Source organism: Sturnus vulgaris, chromosome 5 (assembly GCF_052056855.1).
Source record: "Sturnus vulgaris isolate bStuVul1 chromosome 5, bStuVul1.hap1, whole genome shotgun sequence".
NCBI lineage: Eukaryota > Metazoa > Chordata > Aves > Passeriformes > Sturnidae > Sturnus > Sturnus vulgaris.
The window spans coordinates 45,965,687-45,993,622 of record NC_142247.1 but is presented as its reverse complement, the minus strand read 5'-3'; the positions used below and the strand labels follow the sequence as shown (position 1 = coordinate 45,993,622).

The 27,936-nt window shown below is 39.0% G+C and overlaps 1 protein-coding gene across 11 annotated transcripts in view; it reads right to left on the bottom strand.

Moving 5' to 3' along the window:
• GRIP1 (glutamate receptor interacting protein 1) overlaps nucleotides 1-27,936 on the bottom strand; it is a 348,068-nt gene that overhangs the window by 146,193 nt on the left and 173,939 nt on the right. The window contains exons 2-3 of one of the 11 annotated variants that reach the window (XM_088165626.1): nucleotides 19,591-19,782; nucleotides 17,987-18,251 (exon numbers count right to left, since the gene is read on the bottom strand). The exons of 7 other annotated variants lie outside the window; for them this stretch is intronic. In XM_088165626.1, the coding sequence (XP_088021752.1) occupies nucleotides 17,987-18,041 (55 nt within the window). In that variant the 5' untranslated portion in view covers nucleotides 18,042-18,251; nucleotides 19,591-19,782. Of the gene's footprint in view, nucleotides 1-17,986; nucleotides 19,541-19,590; nucleotides 21,235-27,936 lie in introns of those variants that run through there. 3 more of the 11 variants (XM_088165627.1, XM_088165630.1, XM_088165625.1) reach the window with 3 other exon arrangements.

Sequence of the window (27,936 nt, the reverse complement as noted above, 5' to 3'; positions counted from 1 at the left end):
AAGATGTGATTTCTTATCTAGCCTGAGTGTGACAGATTTGGCAGAGTTGCAGAAATGCTCTCCCAACATTAACTATCACATAACTGCTTGATCCCCCATCAATCTCCATTGCAGATAATCATATGGCTCTCCAGTTGAGTCATAAATGAAATTCAACTCCATTTCAGGTGAGAATCACTGACTCAAAACCCCTTCCAAATCTCACATGGCCCTTCTGTCCTCTGGAAAGCCCACTGCTCTTTCTCTTGTTTCAGTCAATCTTGATCAAGACTTCCATTGGTGGAAGTGGTGAGTGTTGGTCTCTTCTCCGAAGTAACAAGCAATAGGAAAGAGGAAACAGGCTCAAGTTGTGCCAGGGGAGGCTTAGCTTGGATATTACAAAAAATTTCTTCACAGGAACATTGTCAAGCACTGCTACGGGCTGCCCAGGGAAATGGTGGAGTATCCCTGGAGGTATTTAAAAGCCTAGTAGGTGTGGCACTTATGGACGTGGTTTAGTGGTGGACTTGGAAGTGCTGGGTTAATGGTTGGACTTGATGATCCTAAGGGCCTTTCCCACCTAAATGATTCCATGAGCCTACCAATATTGAAGAAACTCTCTCAGACACATTTGGTCCACAGTTTTCTGTACACTTCTGGACCCATAACTTTCAGTGACTGTTGTGGTACATTATTTTATCCTTGTTTTCCCCCATGTTAAATGGTTCATTCTGTTGTTGTACCCCCTCTGTTGTTGTATTTCAGTCTCCCTAATTCCCGCCGTTACCCTTGTCAATCCACCTTTGTCCCTTCCCTATTTCTAGAGAATTCCCTGTCCGTCGCCCAAAAAACTGTCAACCCCCCCGGCCCCTCCTATTGTTCCAGCAAGTTCTGTGCCCATCATCCCCTCCTTGGTAAATGATTTGTTACTCTGTACTGTACCCCGCCTATGTTACCCCCCTATTGGTTCAGTATTTATGTAATCCTGCCTTGAGTTACGCCCCTAAGTTACCCTGATTGGTTATGGCATTGTACCCTCCCATGGGGGAGGTCCCCTATTTAAGTTGCTGCCACCCTTTGATCCTTGTCTTTTGTGGTGTCCTTTCCTCGATCCCAGTTGCCTCTCTCCCACTCTCCTAATAAACCCCTTTGGAATCACAAAAGGACTCTCTCTTGATCCTTTGCTCCTCTCCAGACGTGGACAACCACAAGGGTTCAGAGCCCTACCCACATTCCGGGTTTCTTGCTATCCTGGAAGGGGCCATTCTTGGCGCTGGTCTGCCTGTGGAGCTAGCCAGGGTGAGCCAGAGCAGAGTGGAACAGGCAGGCTGTGTCAAGTGACCTCCATAGACACATATGTCAGAAAAACATTCTTGCTTAAATTTCTAGCATTTGGCAAAACAGCTTCCCTGATACAGTTTTTCTACTGCTGATGAAGGAGATCAATTACGTTTATTTCTCATGATTTGATGTCATACTTGAACATCTCCTGAAAAGGATCATACACGGATACTGTACTGGCATCCATAGCTACTTTGTACAATGCTGCAAGTACTGTTTCTTCACTGCACTTTCCAGGCAGTTTTGGTGCCTCTACGGTTTAAGGAATTTTTTTTTACTGTCTCTTCACCAAGATTATCTCTTCCAACAAATACTTCATTTTTGGAAGTGGTATGAGAATATACTTGCGTCTCACAAATGTCTCATGGCTTGGCCTGTCACTCCATCCCAAACTTCCCACCGTGACTATCAGTGATTATTTGCACTGGCATATATACTTGCCAGTTGGTCATGTTGACCCAGAGAAGTTCGGGCTTCCTTTTAGATAAGTTTTCATCCAACCAGACTTTGCTTTCATCCATCTTTATCAGAAACCATACCATCCCAAGTTTCCACACTCAGCCACATGTTCTGAGCTTTGAGCGGCACAGTGTTTGAGTGGCTTTTGTTCTCCTCATATGATGGCCAGATGTCTGTCCTATTTAATCTCTTCATTAATGTGACAACTTTGGCAAAGAATGCTATGGACATAAAAGTGTTTAGAGACATATAAGAAGCAGCTGAATTTGAAAAACAAATGCAGGAAAACCACTGACCATATAAGCATTGATTTATTTAGGACTTTACTGTCATAGTCACATGGACTACTGTTTTTTTCATAAAAATCAATGTTTAAATCATGGAGATTTCTAGTATAGTAAGACACTATTCCATGGGCAACAGATAAACAGGTTTCTGATTTCATCTACAGGTACATTGCTAATAACATCCCAGAGAAAAAACATAAAAGCCTAAAACAAACCTAGGATTCCCCACCATGTAAAGAAAGAGCATTTGCAGTCAATAGATACATCTAAGCCATCAAAGCAAATCTGTCTATTAGAAATGATCAATGCATTTGGGCATGCTCCTATTTACATAAAACCATCACAAGGAGGATAAGCACTACAGCATTAGTACCACCTATTTTAGCAGACTAAAGTGGGAGGAAAGTGGGGACACTCCACAGGCTTCCCAAGAGTCCTGCTCTATCGGTGCAGAGAGCTCATTCCTAAGGCAGTGACTCCCATCCAATTACATTGTGCTTTATCATTTGCTCCCAAAGGCGTGGCTCAGGTTAGCCAGCAGCACCTCGACTAGCACAGCCATGCTGCTCATCAAAAAAAAAGCATCTCTAGTTATCTCATGTAAAATACAACCATATATATACATATACACACATATAAATACACATATAAATACATATATATGTATCTAAAGCTTCACAATCGGATCCTGGCCATCTTTTCCTTACTAAAAGGATCTCCTTCTTCTTACGTCTGACACCTGGGGCACGGTATGCATTCAGATTTTCAGCATTTGCACCTGCAATTTTGGTTCTGCAAACTTTGTTGGAACAGCTACACAGAATGCTTTCAAAACCAAATCTGAGCCAGTAAGATTAGAAACTGAGAAATAGATTTGGATGTGCTCATTGCTGCACATACCACGAAAAGAAAAGCTGAAGAGAAGGAGGCCAAGAACAAAACCTGAATGTAATTCATGATTCAAGGAGGTGGTATTAGATGAGCAAATGCTTCAGCAATATGCCAAATGCATTAGCAACTTCAAATCAGACAGACAGTCCCCATGGATTCATGTCACAAAACCTACATTTACAGGAAGTTTGCAGGAGAAGCTTACCCAGAATAAAAAGCCTTGTAATGAAAACCAGTAAAGAGAATAAATTACCACACATTCTTTGTATTTCAGCTGCTCAGATATTAACGTATGAGCCTCACGCTCTCTGTATAAGAACATTCCTGGATATCCCAATGACACACTGATTGCAAACAAGGATGAACAAGCCTTAATCCAAGCACATTCTCTTTGTTTCGCTTACACAATCCATGTTTGCTGTTCGTCCTATTTAAGAGAAAATTGATCTTGAAATAGGAGATCTGATTTTGCTCACCTTAACTCTTAATTAAAATTTTAGAAATCTTAACAGTGCAGACATGTTTTCCCCTCCACATTTGCAGGGAAATATGAGATCCATATCATAAAGTATGTAGCAGGTATGTCTTCCAGAAAGTTCTCTTATGGAAGAAGGATTAGCTATCGTTTTTCAAGCTTCACGATGTTTATGGAGTGAACATAATTTTATTGATATTTTTTTACATGCTGTAGAGCTACTATGTTTTACCAATTTTATATTTATCATCCAAATTGGAAGAACAGTGGTTATCTCTTAGCTCTCATAAGTTCAGTTCTCAAAGAGTTATCAATTTGGGACTGACTATTCAAATGTTACAACATGTCACAATGCAACACTCTCCTATTATTTTTTTATACTCTGGATTAATCTATTAAAAATCATTTTTACAGACACCTCAGATGTCAATCTTTTTGCTTGCAGATATACAACAATAGTAATGTGACTGGTTGCAACATGACTGTTGTAGCTTTATCTCACTCTTCCAAGGAAATTAAAATTTAGAATTATTCCTTCCTACATTGTTCAAATCTTTATTGCAGTTATTTGTGATTTGAACTGTTAGCTATAACCTCTGGCTTCAGCAGTATGATAGCCACTGGATGTATGTGTCTACATATGTGTGTATATAAACACTTGTGTATTTACACAAACATATATATGCTCCGTTTTTTATGGTTTTAGTATTTTCCATAACAGTGAAAATTAAATGCAGAACAGAAGTTTCCTTTTCTTGATTTCATTTGCAGACGCCATGAAAATACTGCATGGACTGTGAATAGTCCATGCGCCCTTCACTGAATTTTCTGCTGTCACTGCCCATTACACTGCCCATTAAGTTTTGTCAGAATGATACAGATATTTGTTCATTTGAGTTTGTAAATTGTTCATGATAACTTTGCAAGAGTCATTGGGTGTGTTATCTTCAGCTTTGTAATCAACATGTACCAATCCTGAAGTTTGTTTCTGAAAAATAATATCGTTCTGCTATTCAAAATTTCTGATACCTTCAAGTATTCCTCTGCCTCCATCTGGAAAGGCACAGGCTTCAGATATCACTGCATTTGATGTCTCAAAGATAAGCAGTGTAGATATACAACACATTAGATAAATCTTTTGCTCTTGGATAAGAAACAAAATTATTTTAGTTAAAGTTACTGCTTCTCCTCTTTCTTCACATCCAATCACAATGAACCACAAATGTTAACAGAGTTGAAACAATAAAATGAAATCACATTCTGATTCTCAAACTTCGTCTTATAGTGAAATCTCAACAAAATATCTGAAAATGTAATTTTTGAACAGCTTAAGAAAACAAGTAAGAAACCAGATCAATAGAAAGAATCTGAAAATCCTTTCATCTAACCATAAATCACTCATATGTTTGAAAACACAATGTTTCAAACAGACTACTAAGCTCCACCTCTTCCGGTATCTTTTGATATGACAAAGATGTCACAGTGGGACACACTGGGGAACTTATGAGGAACCACCATAAACACAAGCCAGTTGCTCTATCCAATATCATCCCTCTGTTCTTTTCTTTTTATGATAACATTGATAATAGAATTTGCTGGGGAAAGATCACAGGAAATGTCACTTACTTCAAATATTCTCTGACTAATTATGATTAAATAGGTGGGGGGAGCTCATTACAGTAATTGTTTGGCTCCTGCATAATTCCTGAGCTATACTTGAAGTAGGGAAACTTACCATTCTGTGAATGAGCATCCGAGTGGATGCACAATGGTGCTGAATGCTACCTTCAGTGGGACACTATGCTGGAAATGTCAGCTCGGGTCCTAATTTCTTCTAAGACAGCTGTCCATAGTATTTCATCAGTATCAAGACCATATTGCTTAAAATTCTCTACTGAAGATGCCATCAAAGCAACTTCAAAGTTTCCTATACATGCTTGGCATCTCACAGATGTATTTAAGTCATCTATTATAATACGCTACCCAGGGCATTACTTGAACCCCTGACAAACTGAACAATTGCCTCAGCATGTTGGCCTGGAGTTCTCAAAATGCATTGCCTGCAATGCAAATCCCTTTAAAATGGTATGTAGTTGTTATAGTTTTGACTTGCCAATTTAAATATACTCATTTTCTGTTGTGAGACAGAACCAGGAGCAAAAGAGCAAGGCAGGTGTAAAACCTAAAAGGTTTTTAAAAACTTTATTAACTACACAAAGAAAGAGAAAGGAAAGCAAATTCAGAATAAGATCTTCAGACCACTCTTTCCTTCCCTCTCCCAACCTTCATAACAACAAAACAAACATACAAAAAACTACTTCAGTCAGTTCCCAACTTGAATAGTCCTTTTCACTTCACTTCTGAGAGAGAAGTTGCCTCAGGCCATAGGGACTTCTCCACAGGAAGGAAAAAAACAGTCCTCTCGTGCCTTCACTTTCACGATTTGCATCCGCCCGGGGAAAAACTTGCAAATTTGTGAACCTCCTCCCATCTTCACAGCTTTCCCAAAGATGTGCTTATGGGCCATGTTAAACTCATGAGGTATTTACTTTTAAGAATGAACTGTTCCAAACGAAAAATTATCTTCATCTCTCTTTTTCTCTGTTCATGCTTCATCTCTAGAAAAAGAGATCCCCTTTTCTCCTCGGGGCAAAGGACTCTCAACACAAATGTTGTTTTAATTAACAATCTATCAAATGGAACATCTCCAACCCCCCATGTCTTTCTCCATGGTTTATAGGAATATTCAGTACATCAGTTCATCCCTACAATCTTACAAAAGGATTTTTCAGCCATCTTCACAGTATCTCCTCATTCTCCTTCCACCTAAAGAAACTTAGGTCTTTTATTTTTTCCTTCTCACTCCGGGGAGGACTGAAAATCTGCAAGTCTTATCTGATCATTGAAAGAGTTAAGATTTCACAGAGGGAAAGCAAGCAAGGCTACAATGTTGGAACTGTGCCAGGATCTTGGCAAACCTCAGGCCCTGCTGGAAATGGGGGAGTTGGGGGAGGAGGGGGAACTGCTGGGACCTCAATCAGCCTCCGTAGGTTCAACTGGCACTCGCTGTTGATGGCCACCCCTCTTCCCTGCTGGGCCATGCTAGCTCCCCAGACAGGGGGCCCAGCCCTGCCCCCCTGCCAGGCCCGCAGGCCTGCAGTGGAGCCAGTCCTGGGCCCTGCTACCTGCGCTTCTGCTGGAAAAGAAAGAGAGCTCTTTTCCGAGTTACTTCCTTCAAAATGTGTGTGTACAGAGCTAACTAACTTTCTCCAATTGGTTGTTCAGGCTGTCAATAACCAAACCAGCCTTCAATTGGTCCCATCAACTCACAGAGGAAGTTCTCATAGAGAAAAACCTCTGAATCTGTCCTTCCCCAGGTGAAACCAGCACAGTAGTCCACGTGGCCAATGCCCATTCAAGAACCTTCCTTACTGTTCAACCTTCCTTACTGTCCAATGGCAGAAATCAGGAAAATGTTTGAAAGTCTTTTCCCTATTCTGTTGGAAACCATGAAAAAGAAATAGCCTGGATTCAGTACTACCTTTGAGATCTCCTCTACTCAGCTACGTATTTGCAAAAGTAAAGGCACTTTTCTTGACAGTCAGGTAAAAAAACCACCACCAAAACACACAGTAGACCATAGCAACACAGCAGGTCTGACAAATGCATTGAAAGTCAAACTGACTTGTCTAGAACTGTTAATGAACACTTCAGTTATGGCTACACTGAGATCTGAATTCTTGGAGACAGCTGAAAAGCTCAGTACTGGGCATACCACATCCCAGCCCAACCACTCCAAGTTTTCAGTCTGGATAAATTGTGAATCCCATGAAAAATAAGGGCAGAGTTAATACTCACATTTCTGCAGGGAGTAAGTGATGAAGATTTTCTGTTGCATTGGACAAAGGAGATCTTTACACTGTGCTACTGCCGCAGATGCAACAAAAGAAAAGTCAGCCTTATTCTCTGGGGCTACAGCTCTTACCTCAGTGCAGCTGTCAGCCAATACTGAGCAGCTGCTCTTCAATATTACATATCATATGTGCATAGGAATACCCCTCAGATGGGCATCTGCAGGAACTGCTGCTGCTGGCTTGGTGGCCTTGCCTGAACCATCCTGACAAGGTTCATACCAGAAGCACTGAAGGGGAAACTGTATTCTTCTACAAAGGGAGCTCAAGCTCTTCCTAATGCACAACCTACCTTCCACTTGCACATCAGGATAGGCTTTGGCTACCTTGGAAGCTCTGGAACATTGACTAAAAGTGAAGTGGACTTTGGGCACATTTATCACTGCATTACATACCTCCAGAGTGAAAACAGAGACAAGATGTAACTAGACAATCTTCTGGACTGCTGAATTTCCCAAGGAACTCCCCCACCAACACTGCATTTTCCTGCTTTTTTTTTTTTTTTAAGTAGTAAAACAAAACCTAAACCATAATCCCCATTTTCTCTGTTCCTTCTCATTCTTTGAGCTAAAGCTATTAAATAAAAAGTCATTATGTCTGTTTCTTTTTGAAGAATGTAATTTCTTTTTAATTTCAAGCTTTGTGGAGGTGCTCTTTGTTTTCTGTTTTTCCAGTAAAAAAGAACTGTTCATATTACATATTAGCTCAGGCTGTCAGGTTTTATCTCAATTCCTAACTCCTTTTAGCTCAATGAAACAAAATCTGCAGTATGTTTATGCTCAGGTTCAAGAAAATGGATTCCTGACCCACAAGTATTATAATAATATCATATCACCTTAGGGTCTACAGAAATTTATGTGCATAAGCATGTCAATAAAGGAAAAAACCCATATAAACCCTGTCACTGGAAAGCTTAAAATAGTCAAAGGTGCCCTCTTTTGGACTGCTGGGGAGAAGGAAATTATATATCAACTTAAGCCTCCTAACAATAAGAAATTTCATCTTTGTTATTCACCACTGGCTTGTGATACAGCTGAGAACAATATGCCCACAGTATCTTTGCAAATCTGCACAGGTTTCTAAGAGGTCACAACACATGCTGGATGCCTAGAAAAACAAAATTAAACAAACCAAAGACCGAACAAAACTAAGTGCCAGAAGCAATTTCTTCTGCCAGACAGAGTTGTCAAATTCTAGTTCACTAGAAGTATAAATGTTTCCTTAAGAGCAGTGTGGATTTAAACTGTGCTTTATTGGTGACATTTACCACTGCACTGTGGTAATGCAGTTACTGGAACAGCTGGTATTTCCTTGCTTAACATCTTTCTCTATTCACTGTTGAGAAGCTAAGGCAGAATAACGCTGTTAGGTGTGACACTATTTCCAGTAATACGCTTTCCCCCACAAAACTGTGTCTAGTGTTTTTGTCTTTCTGCAATGAGTCCAGTCTGGAGCAATTTTTCTGCCTTAATACACTTTCAGGGAAATCTTGTCTAATAACAACATAATTTCCAATAGCATTAATAAAAACTGCACATGAGCAGTTCAAGGGATAAGATAGAGAGGTTGCAGTGGAGACTTAGATACTACTTTTCCTTTTTCTATAACAACATTTTGGGCTGAAGCTTTCTTTCAACTTTTGCCTAGAGTCTTAAAAGGTTCCTAAACATCACAGGAGAGGTGCTTTAGAGAAAATGCCCAAAAGAAGAATGGAGGCATAAAAGATGAGCATCTTTAGAAGGTCATTCAAGATGACAACAGGACTTGGCTTGCAGTTTCTGAAACATCAGAAACTGTGTGGCCAGCAAGACTAGGGCAATGATCATTCCCCTGTACTCAGCACTGGTGAGGCCACACATTGAATGCTGTGTTCAGTTCTGGGCCCCTCACTACAGCACAGGCCTTGAGGTGTGTCCAGAGAAAGGCAAAGGAGCTGGGGAAGGGGCTGGAGCACAACTTTGCAAGAAGTGTCTGAAGGAGCTGAGGGTGTTTAACCTGGAGAAAAGAGGCTCTGGCCACATCTCTCTCTTCAATTACCTGAAAGTACACAGGTAGGGGTTGGTTTCTTCTCCCAAGTAAAAAGTGATGGGATGGGAGGAAATGGCCACAAGTTGTGCCGGGAGAGGCTTAGATCGGATATGATAAAAAACTCCTTCATGGAAATGGTTGTCAAACACTGGAACAGGCTGCCCAGGGAAATGGTATTTAAAAGACGTGTAGGTGTGGCATTTAGGGACATATTTTAATGGTGGACTTGGTAGTGCTGGGTTAATAGTTGAACTCAATGATCTTAGAGGTCTTTTTCAATCTAAATTATTCTATGAGAGTGAGGGAATAACATGGTGTTTGTGGTAACACTGTGGTAAATCAGTTTTGATGCAGAAGGTTCCATTAATTTATATTATTAATAATTTTTTAAAATTAAATATAATTTTTTTTCCCTTGAGGAAAAATAGAACATGTTATGAAACACTTTCTTTTTGCTTACAACTCGCTAAAACTTGGTCCTTTGGGATATTCTCCAATCAGGGCAGTCCACCCTGTGTGCCCCACTGAGCAGCCATTTCCACAGGCCAGCAGAACTGCTGCAGGGAATTCAGATGGGGCAGAAGAAATGAGATTATCCTTTGTTGGATTTACTGACAGCTGCTTGGAGAGATGCTATAACATATGATGACAAAGACAGACCTGCCTGCTTAGGGGCCATGCCTCGAGCAGGACCTTCCCATGGCAGAAGCACATTAGCAGCACCATAAAATGAAATGCAGATGGGGCACTACTAAGCAGAGTCACTGGGAGACATATTAAGCTGCAGAAATCTGCCTCAGACGGCAGGTATGCTCTCACCTCTGTGCACAGTGTTTCTCAGATTTAGCAAACCCCCAGACTAAGATTATATACAGTTCATGAGAGAGTGAGTCCATTCTTTACACAAGGAACCAGAGCCCATTTCCACCTGGAGCCTCAGATTGCAACGTATTCCTAAAACATCTAGGTAGGCACTACTACATAATTTTAGACTTTAACTTCTTATGGGATAAAAAAAATTCATAAAATGTCAATTTTTAACTCCTGCTGCTTTACTCTTGGCAGCTCAGGTGCCTGTTTTTCCTCGCATCACATGTGCCTTTGCAGCAGCAAGAGGCTGTTCTCACAGCACGTGCCATGTCTGCTTCACCTCCAGCTTTTCTCACATGCCCCTCATCTCTCTTTCCGGCTTGCTGTGCTGAGCTCCCAGCAGCGCTGCATCTGCCAGCTGTAGTTCAGCTCTCTTTCGCCCACTGCTGCAGCATCCCAGAGATGGAGGCCGTGGGCACCTCCAGCTGACTGCAAAGCAAAAGTCTGCAGTGTGTGACAGCTCCTCCCTCCTACCCCATGCCACCCTTCTCCTTCCCCTTCTTCCTCAGGCTTCACCTCCATTCACAGAATTCTGTGGAATTAAGAAACTTCAAAGTAATCAAAATTCCCATGGGCACCAGATAGGCACAGAGAGAGAGCAAATTTGGTTGCAAAAAAAAAATACAGTGTTCATATGTGAGGGCAAAGATGGCTGTAGATTTTTGCAGACTGGCAAAATCTTCTGTGTCTGTCCCACTGTACCTGATAATAGCTCTTGACTAGCACTTGGTTCACACCTTCTGTTCCACTCTGGGATGCTCACCCAGACTGGGCTCCTGGGCTACTTTTGAATATCTGTCTTCTACAACAAGCAGCAATGACATCAAAGACAAACTCATGAAACATTTGCAAAGCATTTCTATCCTGCAGCAATGCTGATACTTGGAAGGATCTTTGTGCAACACCCTACCCCTGAGCAAGTCTGGATTTTCATTATTTACAGCTCAACTATTTTGCCTGCATTCATATTAAAACTAGCAACACTTACAACTAAATTGTTTTGGTTTTTTAAAAATAACTTCATCTTTAATGTTCAGAAAGCCTACAAAGTGACACATTGTAATCTTTTTTATTGTTATTATTTTCCTCAGAATACTCTTCAAAGGAGAGAAACATAGCTTTTCCCATCAGACCACTATGGACAAGGTACAAAGTCCCAATCACCTGCTGAACTCTTGTGAAAGATGTACAGTAGGATCCAGCAACAACTTCTATAACCCATCCTGCAAATCTACACATGCTAGAAAAAACACTTCCCATGTTTTCCACGTATAACCAATATCGAAGCTACCACATCAGATACCACCTAGTAATATCTAATAGATAAAAGATACTTAGTGGCCACTTACCATCTCTTTATATGACTGCAGCTTTCTCTTCACACCTTACAGGCACCTGCATGCAATTATATCTGTTTAAGCCAAAAAATTTCTCCACAGAACTCCAGTCATATGCAGACTCTCAGACCATAAGGGCTGCAGCAGTGCTACTATTTTAAGTAGTACATGCTTGATTTAGAAAGTATTTTTATGTCTTTCTTTCTGTCAAAGCATCACACAGATTGGTTAGTATGCTGCTATGCTTCAGATCATCCTGCATAATTAATAAAGAGTTTGCCAGTTCTTGAATACATTAGTAGTGACGAAATATTGCTTGAACTTGTGACCTGTGATTGGCTTGCTCTAGAAAAGAAAATGCTTTCTCCTATCATTACTTCTTACAACAATAAGAATGCTTTTGAACAAAAAGACAATATTGCAAACTAATAATGCCCATTAAATATAAAAAGTCTGCCTCTTTTGTTTTTCACATACTCAGTGGTGGAAAGCCTAAATACCAATTATAGAAAGAACATCTTAACAAAAATTCGTCTCTCTCCCTCTCCTTCAGCAATCATAATGCAGGCACTTAAAATTTCAAAGCAATCCTAAAATTATTTGGGCCAAAGGCATTCTTAAGTGCAAATAAAAAAGCCAAAACTGGTGAAAAATCTAGAAGGGAAAAAGTCATGCAGTCTCTGCTCTCTCATAGTCTTTTCCAACTTCAGTAACTGTTCCTAAGCAGCGATGAACAAATGGGAGTAGGAGGACAGGATTGTCCCCAAGACTAGCATGGACCCACTGAGTAACATAAGACAGGTCATGCCCACTCATTGCCTTCATTTTCATATCTGACAAACAAGTGTTGCAACAAAATAATTTTTTTAAAAACAAAACAAAAAATTCCAAGTAGTACCAAGGAATGCTTTTGTTCTTGTTTGGTTGTTTTTTTAATTGTATTTACTACCCTACAAGCACTAAGAGCAATGCCAAAACTTCCCTTGCTGAGAGATGTCCACAGCTCTCCCATGTACTCTCTTCTGTCTTCTCATGAAGTACCCACTAATGGCTGAGGAACGGCTGCAACTCTGGAGGTGGCCCTGAAGTTCCCACTTGCTAGCAGGAAAGAAAGTTTCCAGATTTTGTTTCTACTCTTTTCTTTCACTGTAGTTTGTTTACTAAATCAGAAGAAGCGCTGAAGTCACTTTCAGAAATAAAATGCAAAAAGGGAGATACGGACAGCTTGAATAAGCAGGTGTCATGTATGAAAAACCTCAAAGTGTATTTCTGAAACACCAACCAAATGCACAAAGCCAACAAATCCATACTGACTGCCTATTTATAGAACTTAGCATACACTTAGGATTTTTCTGAACCTTCAGAACCAATTTTAGAAAGACAGGGAACCAACCTATGTTTAAAATTCCCTAGAGATATTGTTACTTGTGATTTTTACTTCATTCAAAGCCATGTGTTGACTCAGTTCTAATAGTCAAACTTGTATTTTTATAAATAATTTATTGGCAAAAAGAGACCACATAATGAGAATTATTATTAAAATAATTTAAAGGCTGGTAACCAGGGATGAGTCTCTGAAAGACTAGCAAGTTTGTAATAACATACTATATAGCCTCAATGTCAAGTCTTTAACACCATTTGAATTCCCTACTTTAAAAAAAAAATTCTGGGTTTATTTGTGTTGTAGTTGCTTGTGCGCAAAGTATAACCTATGTCCAGCTACATTCCGAATTCATCCCTTGATGCTTTAGACCCCAAGCCAATTTTTGGATAACTGATCATATTGTAAAATGGAGTGCAGCATCTTGCCTTTAAAGCTTGCTTTATCTCGCTGTATTGGAAACATACTGGGAGAATAAAAATATATGTCTGCAGAAAGAATCTGTATGTGCAGTAAGTGATAAATTATCCTGAAGATAGGCTGTAAAGCTTCGATGGGGGAGAGGCATTCCACTCAGCTCCTCTTGCTATGCCCTGTGTAACAACAGTTGATGAATTTATCAGTGTGCTCCCATTCTGTTTCCATTATAATAAAATCCAGAATAACTTCACTGATCTGTGTATATGAAAAACTGAATTCCTGACTCTAACAAAGAGATCCATTTCTGTAAGCAACTTTATACTACATACACAGCTTCCTAAATGTGCTGTTCTTTCAGCTAATAAAGGGAAAAAACAAACATGTACATAAATTAACCACAGCCAAGGCTTTGTAAAGCACTACTTGAAAGGCAATTTTTAAACTATAAAGTGGCTAATTTACCTGTAAACCTGACTAGTTTACACATTTCAGCAACTTTTCACTATTGAACGCTATATACGTACATTGTTCACTGTTGTACTTAATAACTGTAAATTGTAATATTTTTATTTAGCATATATATGTAGTGTAAGGGATTGCCACAGGCTCTTTGATATGCAGAGCATACTGCTCAGTGCTCAAGGTCTTCTATGAATAAACTTGGGGGGGAAAAAAACCCCTAATGTTTCTCCACTGCACAAAAAAATCATCCTACAATACAAGCAGCTGTACGAAGTGCAGATTTGTGGTTGATCTTGCAATTACAAATGTGGCCTTTCCTTATATTGACTTGGTACAAGTTACCATTCTCTCTGAGTCCAGTACTTCTCATAGTGAAAACTGTAAAAACAGCTACTACTTCAGATTCTTAATGTAGCTTTTCAGATTGTTAATGTAGCAAGGCTTTTGGGATAGAAAAAAGATAAAAACTTAAAACAATATTAAGAAATTACAAAACTCTCTTCTCAGTGCAAATTTTAGTACCTAATATGGTAAGAAGATACCTTTTCTCTTTTCAGAACCTTATAACTACTTCCAAAAGTGCTTAAAATGTGTGTATATACACATAGAGATTAAAAAATGTATAGATACTCACAATAAAAGAGATTGACCCAGCCATATTTCAGCTCAAAGGTAAAAGCATGAAAGATTTATTAATGAAAGAAATTAGGTAATTGTAACGATGCACAGCACAAACTCACATCCACAATAAACATCTTAATAGCTATTAAAAAATGCATTATGGAAAAAAAGCATAGAAACAACAGACTGGTTTAGAAACAACACATTTGCTGTAGAAAACAGATTTTTTTGTTGTTGTTCCTAACTACATAGACTAGATCTAAACTGAGATAATGTCTCCACATCTATGAAAAAACAGTCTCACACAGCATTGTTCTTGCAAATTACATCATCAAATAACATAATACTTTTTTTTCATGGTTGCTTGTTAATGGACACAAATATGAAGCTTTGTCTGACCTTGGTAATGTGCAATTTCATTACTGAAAATGTAAAACCTCCAAAATAAAGACTCGCAAAACTGAAATGCAATACACATTAAGGGACAGAATGTCATAGTCTTCTAAATTTTCTTGCATTAATAATTTTTGTGCACTTCTTGTTTGTCACATTTTTTGCTTTAAGAGGGGTGACTGATACAGTGGAAATACAGAAGAAGACTTCTGTACAGCAGCTGCAGCAGCCACTGTAGCCCTCGTACCCACAGAGGCAATATGGCACAAAAGGAGTGCATGGGCAGCGGCAGCAGTGAAGCAGGACTAATGGGCAGGGGGCTGGACTGGAAGATATTTGAAGATCCTTTCCAACCCAAACCATTCTATGATTCTATAATTGTGCCTGTCTCCTATGAATGCTGTCAGCTCAAAGGCAGAGGACAAAGAAGACGACTAATGCTCCCATCTGAAGATGACCGTGGAGCTGAGATCAAGAGAGGTAAGGGTTATCTGTTGCAGGCTCTGACTCACAACTATGGGAAGGAGTGAGTCACTGACTGGGTTTTGGAGAACATTCCCACTACTATGTGATATTTTTGCCTTGAAATTAGCTCACAACACTTGAAGATTCTCCCACCAGAATTTTTTTCAATTACATAGTAAGTACGTGCAACAATGCAAAGAAACCAAAAAAAGTTTTTTTTGCTTTGAAAGGTTAACAGAAGTACAAGAAGAGGAGAGTACAAATGCTGTAAAATAAAATATTGCTTGAACACCTCTCTATTGGAAAGAATTACTTTTAGAGAGTCTCCAGTTGCCCAGATGAGGCATTTCCATTTACATCCCTATCTGAAATAATAGGAAATGAAGTTACAAGCTTACTTTGTCAAGACAGGCATGAAAAATGACATAACATACTTAAAGCAGATATTTCCACATTTTGATGTACAGCTAACCACACATCTTTTATTAAAAACACAAGACACTAATCTAGTGTGCATCATATGTGTATCTTTTCACCAGAGCAGGGCCTGAAACACAGTAAAGAAATTATTTTGGGGAACTGCACAAAGCGACAGGATTAGTGCAGAAGAAAAAGACCCTAGCAGAGACAGGCTGGGGGAAAGTACTAAAGCAAGGAAAACTGCTTTTGGCGCAAAGGAACTCAATGAATGTGCAAAACCCCATGACTAGCAGGTTAGAAGGAAAGGAGATCTTCCAGCTGATACAGCAGCAGGAGACTGTCAGCTCCACACTAACAATGTGAAGGTTCATCCCTGTCCTCAGCTAGGCTGTGTTGAGCAGTCCATAACTGTTGTCTGAGATGCAAATGCCAAGGCCAAAAAACCTAGAGAATTAGATAAAAAAACAAAGATTTCACTCAAAACAGTGAAAATTCAGGAACTTGTCAATTAGGACAGCAACACCAGTCCAGGATGCATATGGCTTAACAGGAGAATATATGAACATACCTCTAGACTTTCTTTTTCTTTATAAACTAGAGACTAGCATAAGGCACACTAATGCAAAAAAAAAAAGTAGCATCATGCCAGTTCCTACTGGAGGAGAGTGGGAGGAGCAAGGAGTCTCAATCGTAGTTAAGATTATTTCAAAGGAGAAAAAACCCACTAGTCTGAGTTCTGTTGAATGATGGAAGCATTAAATTATTAAGATGGCTGTGATGTATAAGATTATTGATTATTCACAGGGAAAGTATATTTAAGTGGAACAACAATTCTCATCAGTGAGACTAAATTAGTGTCCAGATCTGTCTGATAAAGACATCAGCAGACAAAAAGGTTGCTCTACTCACACCAGAAAAAGAGAATACACTGACTTTCAACCTTATAAACATGTAATAGAGCTACCAGAATAGAAACATCTTACACTAACGAGAAAAACAGGTATTACCTGGCACAGATTTGATAGAGAAGCAAATCTACTGAGAGGATGATTAATAAGTCTTTAAGTTCCTATGTTTTGAACGTGAGCGCACTGAATAATCTAAATAAAAGGAAAATGCTTATATAAGTTTGATTGCAGTATTCTTCTATTTTCCTATTACTGATCTCATTGTATTAGCATGTTATGTTTTCATCACGCTTCTGCAAAATAAAACACTAATTGATTTTGAGCTATCCTGATTAAAAATCAAAGATTTCTGATTTTTAAAGCTAAGCTGATAAAAATAGTTTCATTCACATATGGATGTATATCCAGCTGCAGAGTAACAGCAATTAAATATTTCACAGCACCCAAGATAAAAAACAGAACCTTCTTATTTGCAGACATATAACACTACTACAATGTTGAAAGTTTCAAAACATCGAGCTAAAATCACAAATCAAGCCTTTTTACACAGAGAAGGAAAAAAATATACATAACAGCTTTTTTTTTTCCAAAAAAATAAAAAATAAAGTTATTTTTAGAAAATAAGGTATGTTCATTCCTGAACAGGGAAGGTGCCTTAGGCAGGTTTTCACATATCTGCTTTAACAATCACATCGGACTCAGGGTAGTATTTTAAAGTACTGAGTGGGAAAATGAGAGACTGCAAAGATTTACAGTGAGATAAAAAGCACACTGGTCAAACAGGCAAATTAACTTCAAAAGTGTGACATGCGAGTGCAGCCCTGAAAAAACACATGCTGCTATCCCTACTTCATCACATAAAGCAGCCTTCAGCACCTAAAGCACAGGTAAAAATAGCTCACAAAGGACATGAAACCACAGAAATTCGTCCTGGATACAGGTCCAGGACAGCAATGCCAGTTGTTCCCAGTAAAGCAGAGCATGCACTGACCCAGGAAGGACACCTCTGAGCAGTTAGCAGAAATACAAAACAATAGCACACCACAATAACTTTAGCACTTCACTTGGAAAAAAATCCTCTTTCTAGTAATACCCAAAAAAAAAAAAAAAAAAAAAAAGGTAAAAAAACCACACGGGAATCCATCTTCCTAGCAGGATCACAGCCTGTGACATGTAGGAATGTCAACTGAAAGAGCATCCTCCTGTATCAGGAATTCTTTGTTGCCTGACAGTACATTAAAGGACAGACATATTTAAAAGTAAAAACATAAAAACATCACTGTGTCTCTGGAAGGATGCAACGGAGCCCCTGCATGAGTAAGAAGGAAAGAACGTTACCTTTAGCAAGTCTCCTCAGGATCTGACAGCGGCATTTAAAAGAGACAGCTATCATTCTGGCTGCCTGCCTCCCCTGGCAAAGCTCACTCGGGCTCTGCTCGGGTGAATGCAGCAGCAGCCTGTGAATTCCTCCTCCCGCACATACCAGGCAAAAGGTAGCCCCAGCGGGGAGTGACAAAGCTTAATTCCTCTTGGCTGATGCAGAGATCAGCTCCGTGTCATCCGGCAAAGCTGTGTCATTCACTACCACCGCCGTCACCACCACCTGCATGAGGAAATGAAGGGCTTTTCTTCACAAGCCAGAAAGCATCCAGCTGCACACACAGACGCGGATGTCAGAGGGACACATCCGCCAGCCTTTCACATTCCCTGGCCCTGCAGGGAGTGATGGTTGCTGTGCCAGGCAAAGGGCCCCACGTTTCAACATGGTGATTTTTGTCCTCCTTCCTCATATCTACCTTTTCCCTTACTGTTTCCCCAGGAAAAATAGGGTAAAAACACCAGGAATCCTACTTCGGGAGAGAAGGAGCCCATTTCAAATGGAAATATTCTAATCAAAGCATACTAAAGATTTATCCTATCAATCTATAAGGAATAAAAAAAGAAAAAGCCTGATTTGATAACCAGGAAAGCTTTTTGACAATTGTAGATAAGTACAGTACAGTTGATGAAGCACAGACCACAGCGGGAGGGAGAGAGTGGAGGGAATGGATGGATTGCTGTGTGTGGGCAGGACCACCAAGCATTTGATCACACCAAATAAAATTATGCTGAATAGAAAACACACAGTGAATTGAGTTTTCTGCCTTCACTAAAGAGAAAATTTTAGAGCAGTTGAACTGGCCAAACATTGCACCATTTGTAAGATTTCTGCAGCCCACAAGAAGTTTTATGCCCTCTCATGGCTATTCAAACAGCAAATTAACCTGCTTTTACAATCCATTCAGAAAACTATGAAGTAGAGCATATCACTTAAACTAGAGTTCCGTACCACCTTTATGGACAAAACTCCATACCCATGATAAAAACAAAGCAAGCAAACCAAAATATTCCATATAGAGTTTTTCATGTCAAATCTATGCATAAATCCCAAGTGTTGCACCAGACATTCTCCTTTACAACAGATAATTATTTCTTTCTCAAGATTTTTGCTTCACTTGAATGATATATTTAAAACTGTCTTCATATATTCTGTCCCATTCATGTGCTTTGATTACAAAATTGCTTAGTTTATCTTTTTCCATCTTTTATCCATCACTGTATTTAATGTAATGGTCCAGTGCCATGGCGCACATCTACCACCAGCTAAAGAAAGCCAGGAGGAAGCATAGACAGCTTTCACACTCTGAGTCATTTCTCTCTCCCTGCCTGCTCTTCACTGCATCAGCAGCTCTGTACTTCCAACAGTCCAACTCCAACTACTAGTACAGTGATTGTTTTTCTTATTTTTGTTTTATTGGTTAGAGCAACAGCCATATTTCCAAGGATAAGATGAAACACTCTATCAGCTCCGTTACACTTACCTAGACAGACCTGCTGAAAATTGATTTTATTTCATTGTCATTAAAACCAGATAGGGGTAATCGAGTCATTGGTTCACCGACCTTGTTATTGCTTCTTCTAGCTGCTCTTGTACCAGAGAGCCATAAAACCCAACCAGTGGGACAGTAGATGCACCTGAAGGCGTGAACTGATGGCTCCATCCACAGACCTCTGGCCAAGGATGGACAGGGCATAAAAGGAGGGCTGAAACCAGAGGATGAAGGTGGAGTTTTACATCAGTGTAATTCAGTAGTCTGGAAAGAAAACAGAAAATCTTGAGACTGTTAGGGAGAGGAAAGGAGATAGGAGTTGTGTTCTTGTTCTCCTGTAAAGTGGCTCTCTCTGTCAATATGCTTTTAGATGAAAAAATTTGCCACCACTCTTTCTTGCCACCTCCTGCTCAGGTAACAGGACTTCACACCAATAATACCAATAAACACCATCCTCTATCTTCTTTCTTTTCTCTCTGCTCTCCTGGAATGCTGTTCCAGAAACCAAAGGCTATGGCTCAGTGTACAGGCCCTGTTCACAGGTCTTTCAGGTTTGAGATGCCAAAGCTGCCTGAACTTGCTCCTCTCTTTCTGCATATTGACATCCAGAATCTTTATTACTGCCTTTTCATCTGCCAGATGCCTGTCCTCAATGCCATAAACCTTGCTGGACACAGGATGACCAGTTTAAACACTTGCCCTTAACTCATGGGCAACCAGAAGATACTGCAAGATGATAGTTTAGCTGTCCTAAAATTTGTTCTTTGATTCTTCCCAGTCAGCTGTGGGGTCAGCATTGTCTACTCCAGGCATTAAGGTCTCCACTGCCACCTCTTTGGATATGGACCTTGTCACCACCTGCTGGCATCAGTGCCAGGTGAGTCTGCAGTGCTCTTTCTGCCCTCCAAAAGAAGACGATTTTGGTGAGCATGTCTCAAATCAAGAGTCCACTTTTGTGCAATTTTAGCACATTGAAGACTTCTGCTGCAGAGAAAGGCAAGAGGTTGTATCTACACCGTAAGGAAGAACTGATTACTGCTTGCCTTTGTGATCCGACTCCACGACTTACCCTGGTTCAGCCCCTTTGGCAGAGGGTGCAAAACAGAGGAGACTTACAGAGCTAAGAGGCTGCAAAAGACAGACTTCAGACACCAGAGAAAAATCAAGCCTTTGGGTAAGGAAATGCTGAGTCCCAATGGGATTAAGTAGAAATGAGTAAAACTGTAATAATTGTATAGAAACTGTGATATATATGCAAAACCAGCAGCAGACTTGGTCAGATAAAGCTTTACTAACAGCAAAAGGATACATTCATTCCTTGATCCAAAAAGCTCATTGTATTGTTTACTACTTCTAGATTACTGGTGTGTGTATTAAACAGCCTCTGAAGCACTGCAATGATCACTTCAACCAAGTCAACAGGATATTTTTTTGCTTATGTTTCCTCAGACAATTTTTCTGTCCTTGCCAAGAGAGGTCGTGTATGGATTTGAATTTCTCAAAAGGTTTCACAAGATAAAGAATTCATATTCAAATATGGCATGGAACATAATGATCTATTGTATGTACTGCATATTTTTTCCTCATTTTTACTAGGTATAGAAAAGATCCAGTTATTGGAAGAATTTCTAAAATATTCACTCATGGTTTTATCACCTTCTTTCAGGACAACAATTTTGAGAATTAACAGAACTCTTCTTGTCCAAAGTCCTACTACTGAAATTAATTTAAATATACATAATGTGTTAATATATATATTTTTTATCAAATTAAGTGGTTTTATTAAATTTGTGTTTTTTAAATGTTTCAGCATTCCAAAAGACAGCCATCATTTTTTGATGAGTCAGACATTCAACTTTGCAGCAGGACTCAGCTGGTTTCAGGATGAAAAATGGAGGAGGAGGTAAAAACAAAAAGGTACCTAATATAATATTAGGAGATTAAAAACCCTCAGACATACTAAAAAAAATTTATAGTCTATATAATACATGTTAAACTCTAGTAATTATATTTCCTCCTTATTAATTAACAGAGCTACATATTCAGTTACAATTTTCTCTGTACTCATCTGTAAAAATCTTTTTTCATTGTGATCCTTTTGGGCAGCAGCCTGAATTTGTATCACTTTTATTGCTGCACTCACTCCTTTTTTCAGGAGTCTGAAAGATTACTTATAAATCTAGAATATATATAACATACAAATATTTTACCAACTGAATTTTTATTCATAAGTATTCAGTAGAAGGTCACTAGATGAAAGAAGCTTATATTTTCATACAATAAGACAGGCAGTGTAATATATGTATCCTATTTAACACAAACTTCTGGTTAATCTTATCAGATCACATTAGCTAAAATAACTGAATCAAAAATGTTACTATTACACTTCTCTGTAGGATGTAAAAAAATGTAACGAAATTTCTCTAAATTAAATTGAAGATTAATTGAATTGAATCTTCATACAGTGTGACATTTAGATACAATGAGGAAATTTCTGTGACGAACTAGTATTCAATGAAGAATACAAGTTCTGCAAAATATGAAATTGTCTTTAGGGGGAAAAAATGAGTTTGCAAAAAATTAACTTCTTATGCAGAAAACACACCCTTCTGTTTCACAGGAATATACACACCTGGAAGACACCCTAGGTAAAATTCTGCTCATGCTGTATCAAACATTTCCCTTCACACAGTGGCTGAACAACACCTTAAAACCAGTTACACACCATCCTTTCTTTCACTTGTCAGGGGATTTGTCTACACGAGCTGCTATAATTGGTTTTGGATGTCGCATGCTCCTATTTTTCTTTATGGCCTGTTTGTGTCTGACCACACTGAAGCAGCTGCACCACAGAGAACTCATTTGGTCACAGTGGTGTTCACCACACACCCAGACCTTTAAAGAAAGCCAACCCATGGGCTTCAGTGAGGACAGTGGTGTATTCAAACAACAGTATCATTAAAACATTAAGACAACAAGAAAGAAATACAGATATCAAGTGCTTCATGTGCCAGGAAGACACAGTGATATCTGATGGATCTACCTGCATAAGAAAATTTAAATTAAATATTATGAAATCTGAACGCATAAGGATTTTGTACAAGTCAGTATTTTGTTTCATCATTTTACAAGTTACCACTGGCATCTCCCACATTAGTCAAATGGAAAGTCAGATTTTTAAGGAACAAAGAGACTTAACTTAGCTCTGAAAATAACAAATTCCTATATGGATACTTCTGTCGTGAAAACTAAAACATTTCCACTATAGTATTTGATACAACCTTATATTAATACCAGAAATCTCTAGCTGAACAAAATTTTTCATCCCAAAGAGAAGAGCTGTATTCCCATTCAAGTGCAGGCTCAGTCAGTCCAGTATTTTGCAATGAGTACTGCTCTATTATGAAGATTCTCCTTCACTACAGGGAGAAGGAATAAAAAGGTGAGTGAAATAAAGACACCCTGTTATTCCCCAGTGCTCAGATTAGCAAAACAGACAACTTGTCAGCTTTGCATAATTTGGAGGATCTTGTATTTACATTTTTATTAAATCAACTACAGCACCTATTTTCTAGCTTTATTAACCACCTCTGCAACATTGATGGGTAATTTCAGGCAGACATTGCAGCAGAATGCTTTACAGGTTATTAAAGTCATAAAAGCGGCTCTGGCTTCAGAAGATTCTCACTGGAGAACATGTCAGGTATGAGATGCAGCATGTTGAAAAGCAAGGAGGTGTGTGTTGAAAGTGGTTAACATATGATAAGAATACATCTGTAAAAGATCTCAGTTGATGCCAAAACACTGTTGCATGACACCATACAAGTATTTTAGCTTGAATGCCTAGCAAGAGATTAGGAAAAATAATTTAGGGGCCTTCTAGGTTGAAAAACCCAAAAATCTTCATTTATTGGCTCCAAGAAATGTTCAACTTTTTTGAATCAGTAGGTATTAAATAAGCGGTGATAAAATCAGTCAATATTGCCACATCCTGGAATGGCTTTTTGTTGAAGTGTTTTACAACACAGAAGATTCACATTTTAATTTACTTTTTTAAAAGTCTGATTTAACAATATATTTTTAAAAATTTATAAGGCAGTATTAAAGGAGAGAGAATACATACATCTTTTCTACATGATAATAACTCTCCACTGCACATTACCCTTTAGCACAACATAAGGAACAGCATTGCCTACATTGCCCTTTACAATCCAACACCAGAGCTTTACAAAAAAAATCTTTATCTTACCAGTCTATTTCAGTTGCTGGCAAAAATTAAACCTGTCCTTTTCAGTGAAAATATGCTGATATACAAAGGTTAAGAGATGTTTCTTACTAGATGAAGATGTTAAAAAACTTTAACAACAGAGTACAACTCTGACTTTTCACTCTTAATTTCATTTCAGCTGCTGGCAAACACACTGGTCAGCTTTTTCCACCCTTTCTTAGCCACAAATATTTGTATAAAAATAATCATGGACTTAAAAGACTTAGAAAATATGAAGATGCCGCATACATTATGAAACAAAGAAACTTTAGTAGCACAAGTACGTTGTAGTCTCTCAAAGATAACTTCAAGTATAGTCACAATTAATTAAGATTTGTTTCAGAAACAAGTTATCATCATCATCTTTGCATGGTTTGGGTTGGCACAGGCCTTTAAGATCATCTAGTTTCAATCTCCCCACCACCTGCAAGACCAGGTCGCTCAAAGCCCCATCCAACCTGGCCTTGAACGCTTCCAGGGATGAAGCATCCAGAACTTCTCTGGGCATCCTATTCCAGTGTAGCATCACCCTCACCATAACAAATTCCTTCCTAACATCTAACCTAAATCCCTCCTCCTCTTTTAGCTAAAAATTGTTCCCCTTTATCCCATCACTATCTATGCATGTAAAAAAAATTACTATCTCTCCTTTTATAAGCTCTCTTTAATTACTGGAAGGTGCTCTAAGTTCTCCCTGAAGCCTTCTCTTCTCCAGGCTGAATAATCCCAAATCTCTCATCCTGTCTGCACAGAAGAGGTACTCCAGACCTTGGGCTATCTTTATGGGCCTCTAGACTTGCTCCAGCAGTCCAGAGTGTGTCTCTACTCCACACAGAGTCTCACCAGAGCAGAGCAGAGCAGTGGGGCAGAATCCCCTCCCTGGCCCTGCTGGTCCCGCTGTTTTGGATGCAACCCAGGATGTGGTTGGCCGCCTGTGCTGCGAGCTCTCATTGCTGGGTTTTGTTGAGCTTCTCATCAACAAGCACACCCAAATCTTCTCAGCAGGGCTGCTCTCAATCCTTTCTCTGCCCGGCCTGTACTTGTGCTCAGGATTGCCTCAACCCATGTGCACCTTGCATCCAGTCTTTTCACAAAATCAAGAGCTTACAAATCAGCTATCGCTGCATTTCTAGTACATACACATGCCTGTATGCTTCCTTTGGTTTGGTTTACAATGACAGAAGAGAGTGCTCACTTTCTGGAGCACTACTAATATTTTGTCCTTGCATCTTCTGAACTGACAGTTAGTAAAGAACCTGAAATCTGTCAAAATATAATGAAATAAACCAAGTCCAAAGTAGCCTGTCTGCCCTCTGAGCAGAAGCAGCAGTGAAAGTAGTAGGTACTGTGCTTTCCAGAATGCTTGTAGATCTCATGGAGAGAAACAGCAAGACACGACCCCATTCACTGAGCACAATCAGCCCAGCACGGGCTCCTGCCAGCAACATGCATATAATTACAGGCTTTGGGATTTAACATAATCTCACAACTAAAGGATGACTCTGTCTTACAAGTAGCTTCCACATGCTGCACTACACGGTTAAAGACTCCTGTAATTACAATTTCTGTAAGGCTTTGTATTTTGTAGAGGTTTTTTAAATTAATTAAAATTATGACCTTTCAACTGCTACATCAGTCTCTAAGAAAACAAAGGTAAGCATTCCCTCAAAATTACCATACTGGCAGTGGAGACTCTCTCTTAGCATAAAACAGCTGCTTCTACCCTCATTAGGAAAAAAAAAATATATTATGATTCTATTAAAACCACTTGAACAAAAGTGGAATAACTATACCTTTCTCTTACAATACTGCTTTGTTCCCATATTCTTATCAACCTATTAAGCAGCTGTGAAATTGGAATATCACACTCGAAAATAAAATGTGTATTTGGAGGTATGAGTCTAGGAATACAATATATAGTCTAATCTACTACAAGAGATTTTTTAGGAATTAACTATGCAAGTTTTTATGCGCAAGACTTTGTATTCAAGAAGGGCAATGGAATATTATAGCTCTAGAGATGCAGCAAAAAGAAAGGATGGCACAAGCAGTTTTGGCTGGTGATAGCTCCAAGCCTTTGCAAGATGAAGGGAAATGCTGATTCATTGATACAATTGTATTCCTGCCATATGGAAGCTGCAGGAAGACATGGCAGCAGCTGCTTTACCAGAACAGAATGGATTTCTATACTGAAATTGGGTGCACACTGTATGCTTGCCCGCAGCTTGAGCAGCTGCCAGCCGACTGACACCAACCACTGCACTTTCCCAGGCCACATGGACTATTCCATCCCAGAAGTAGAACTGATACTGGCAGTACCAGAGAGTGTATCCCAGAATATGATGACTATAAAAACGACTGAGCAGATCATTTCATGGTAACCCAACGACTTGCAACTGCAGAAACACGTTTAATGCAATCACTGCTTGTATAAATGGGGGCAGACTGAGAACAAGAATAGAAAAGATAGCTACCTGTCTTGTGTACAGAGCTATACTAGAACCTGATATTCAGTTCTGCCATGTATGATGGGATTTGCTTATTTTAGATTTATTTTTAAAAGGCTGAAAAACTGGACAGGGTGCAGAGAATGGCACCAAGAGTGACTTGACCAATAAAAAAGTCTTGTGCAGTGCCAGACTCAGAAAGTGTCATATCAGATTGGGAGAGTTAAGACAGTGACCTGATTAGTGCCCAGGAGCTGTCATGGGATGGACACATTAAGTGCTCATGAGCTTCTACATCACTTGATAGACAAGTGTTAAAATTCAAACCGTTCAGTTGCTGATTGGAAGATCTACTGACAGATAAAACTACCAAAATGGTTCTCAGAACAGCCTACTTGCCTTTCTGGAAGATGCATTTTTACAAAACATCAGTTATTAGACCTGCTTCAACAGTAACAGGCTGGATGTCACAAACCTGTTTACACATCTTACAGGTCCTCTTTTGTCTTAGAAAGCAAATGAAGCAAGATATGAGATTTTGATGGCCTCCTACTGTCTGTAACTATTGCTTTGACTAAGAGAAGTGGACACCATTCAAAAATGGACTGGAAGAGTTTTCAGGCTATTTTCATCCTTAAAATACTCATCAGGTTTGCACATGAAATATACAAATAAAATGGCATTAAAAGATAGGACTGGCTATACATAGATAAACATAATGTTTTATCAAATATATAATTAACACTAATATTAAAAAAAATTATAATCAGAATCCTTAATGCGTTAGAAGAAGTGTCCCATTACACACCACAATTATTCCACATTCTCAAAACGCTGACATTTTAAAAGCAGGGAAACCTTTTTGCACACCATCCTCAGCCACACACATCCTTCCCCTTTTGCTGTAAAAGAAAGAACAGAATCCACAGCAACAGGCAGAAAACACATGAGCAAAGTAACACAAAGCATGTTATTTACATCAGGAAAATTCATACATGTTATATATATATATATATATATAGCATATATGACTCCAAGGAAATTATCACCATGCTTTCCTCACAGGTCACCAAAACAAACGAAGGAAAGGTTCCCAGGCGTAGGGTTGAAATATTTGTAATGCAAGTCTCCAAAGTGAAAGGTTGATAGCCTCAAGCTTGTTTTAGTGTCATTCTTCCATGGATCATTAATGCTTTAGTGGTGTCCCACTGCTATTCATCACACTTTTAATGGTTCCTTCTAAAATACTCCTCCAATACTCTAGCTTGGCCAGATAACATTAACACTTGAAAGTCTTTATACAGTATTTATCAATTTTGTTTCCTCACTCCTCAATTTTTTTCAAATCATATAAATCCTACAATCTCCTAAGGTAAATATGGTATTGTATACAAAAATGATCAATAAAAATCTGGGGACAACTAGATACAAGGGTAAAACAATGCATTCCAGAACAGCCCAACATAAAACTAAAATATGCCAATCAGCAAAACAAATGTCACCCTTGCAAAATTAAAAGGGTAACTGAAGAAAAAGCACCCGTCTTCCTGTATTATTGTGGATGTATCCCTTATAAATTATCATCTAGTAACAAATCCTTGTTTTAATTTAGTTTTCTAATATTCAAACATTCTTATACAAAAATCCTCTCACACTTTTGCACTGTCAGGTACAAAATTAGAGCTATCAACAAACACCAGACTT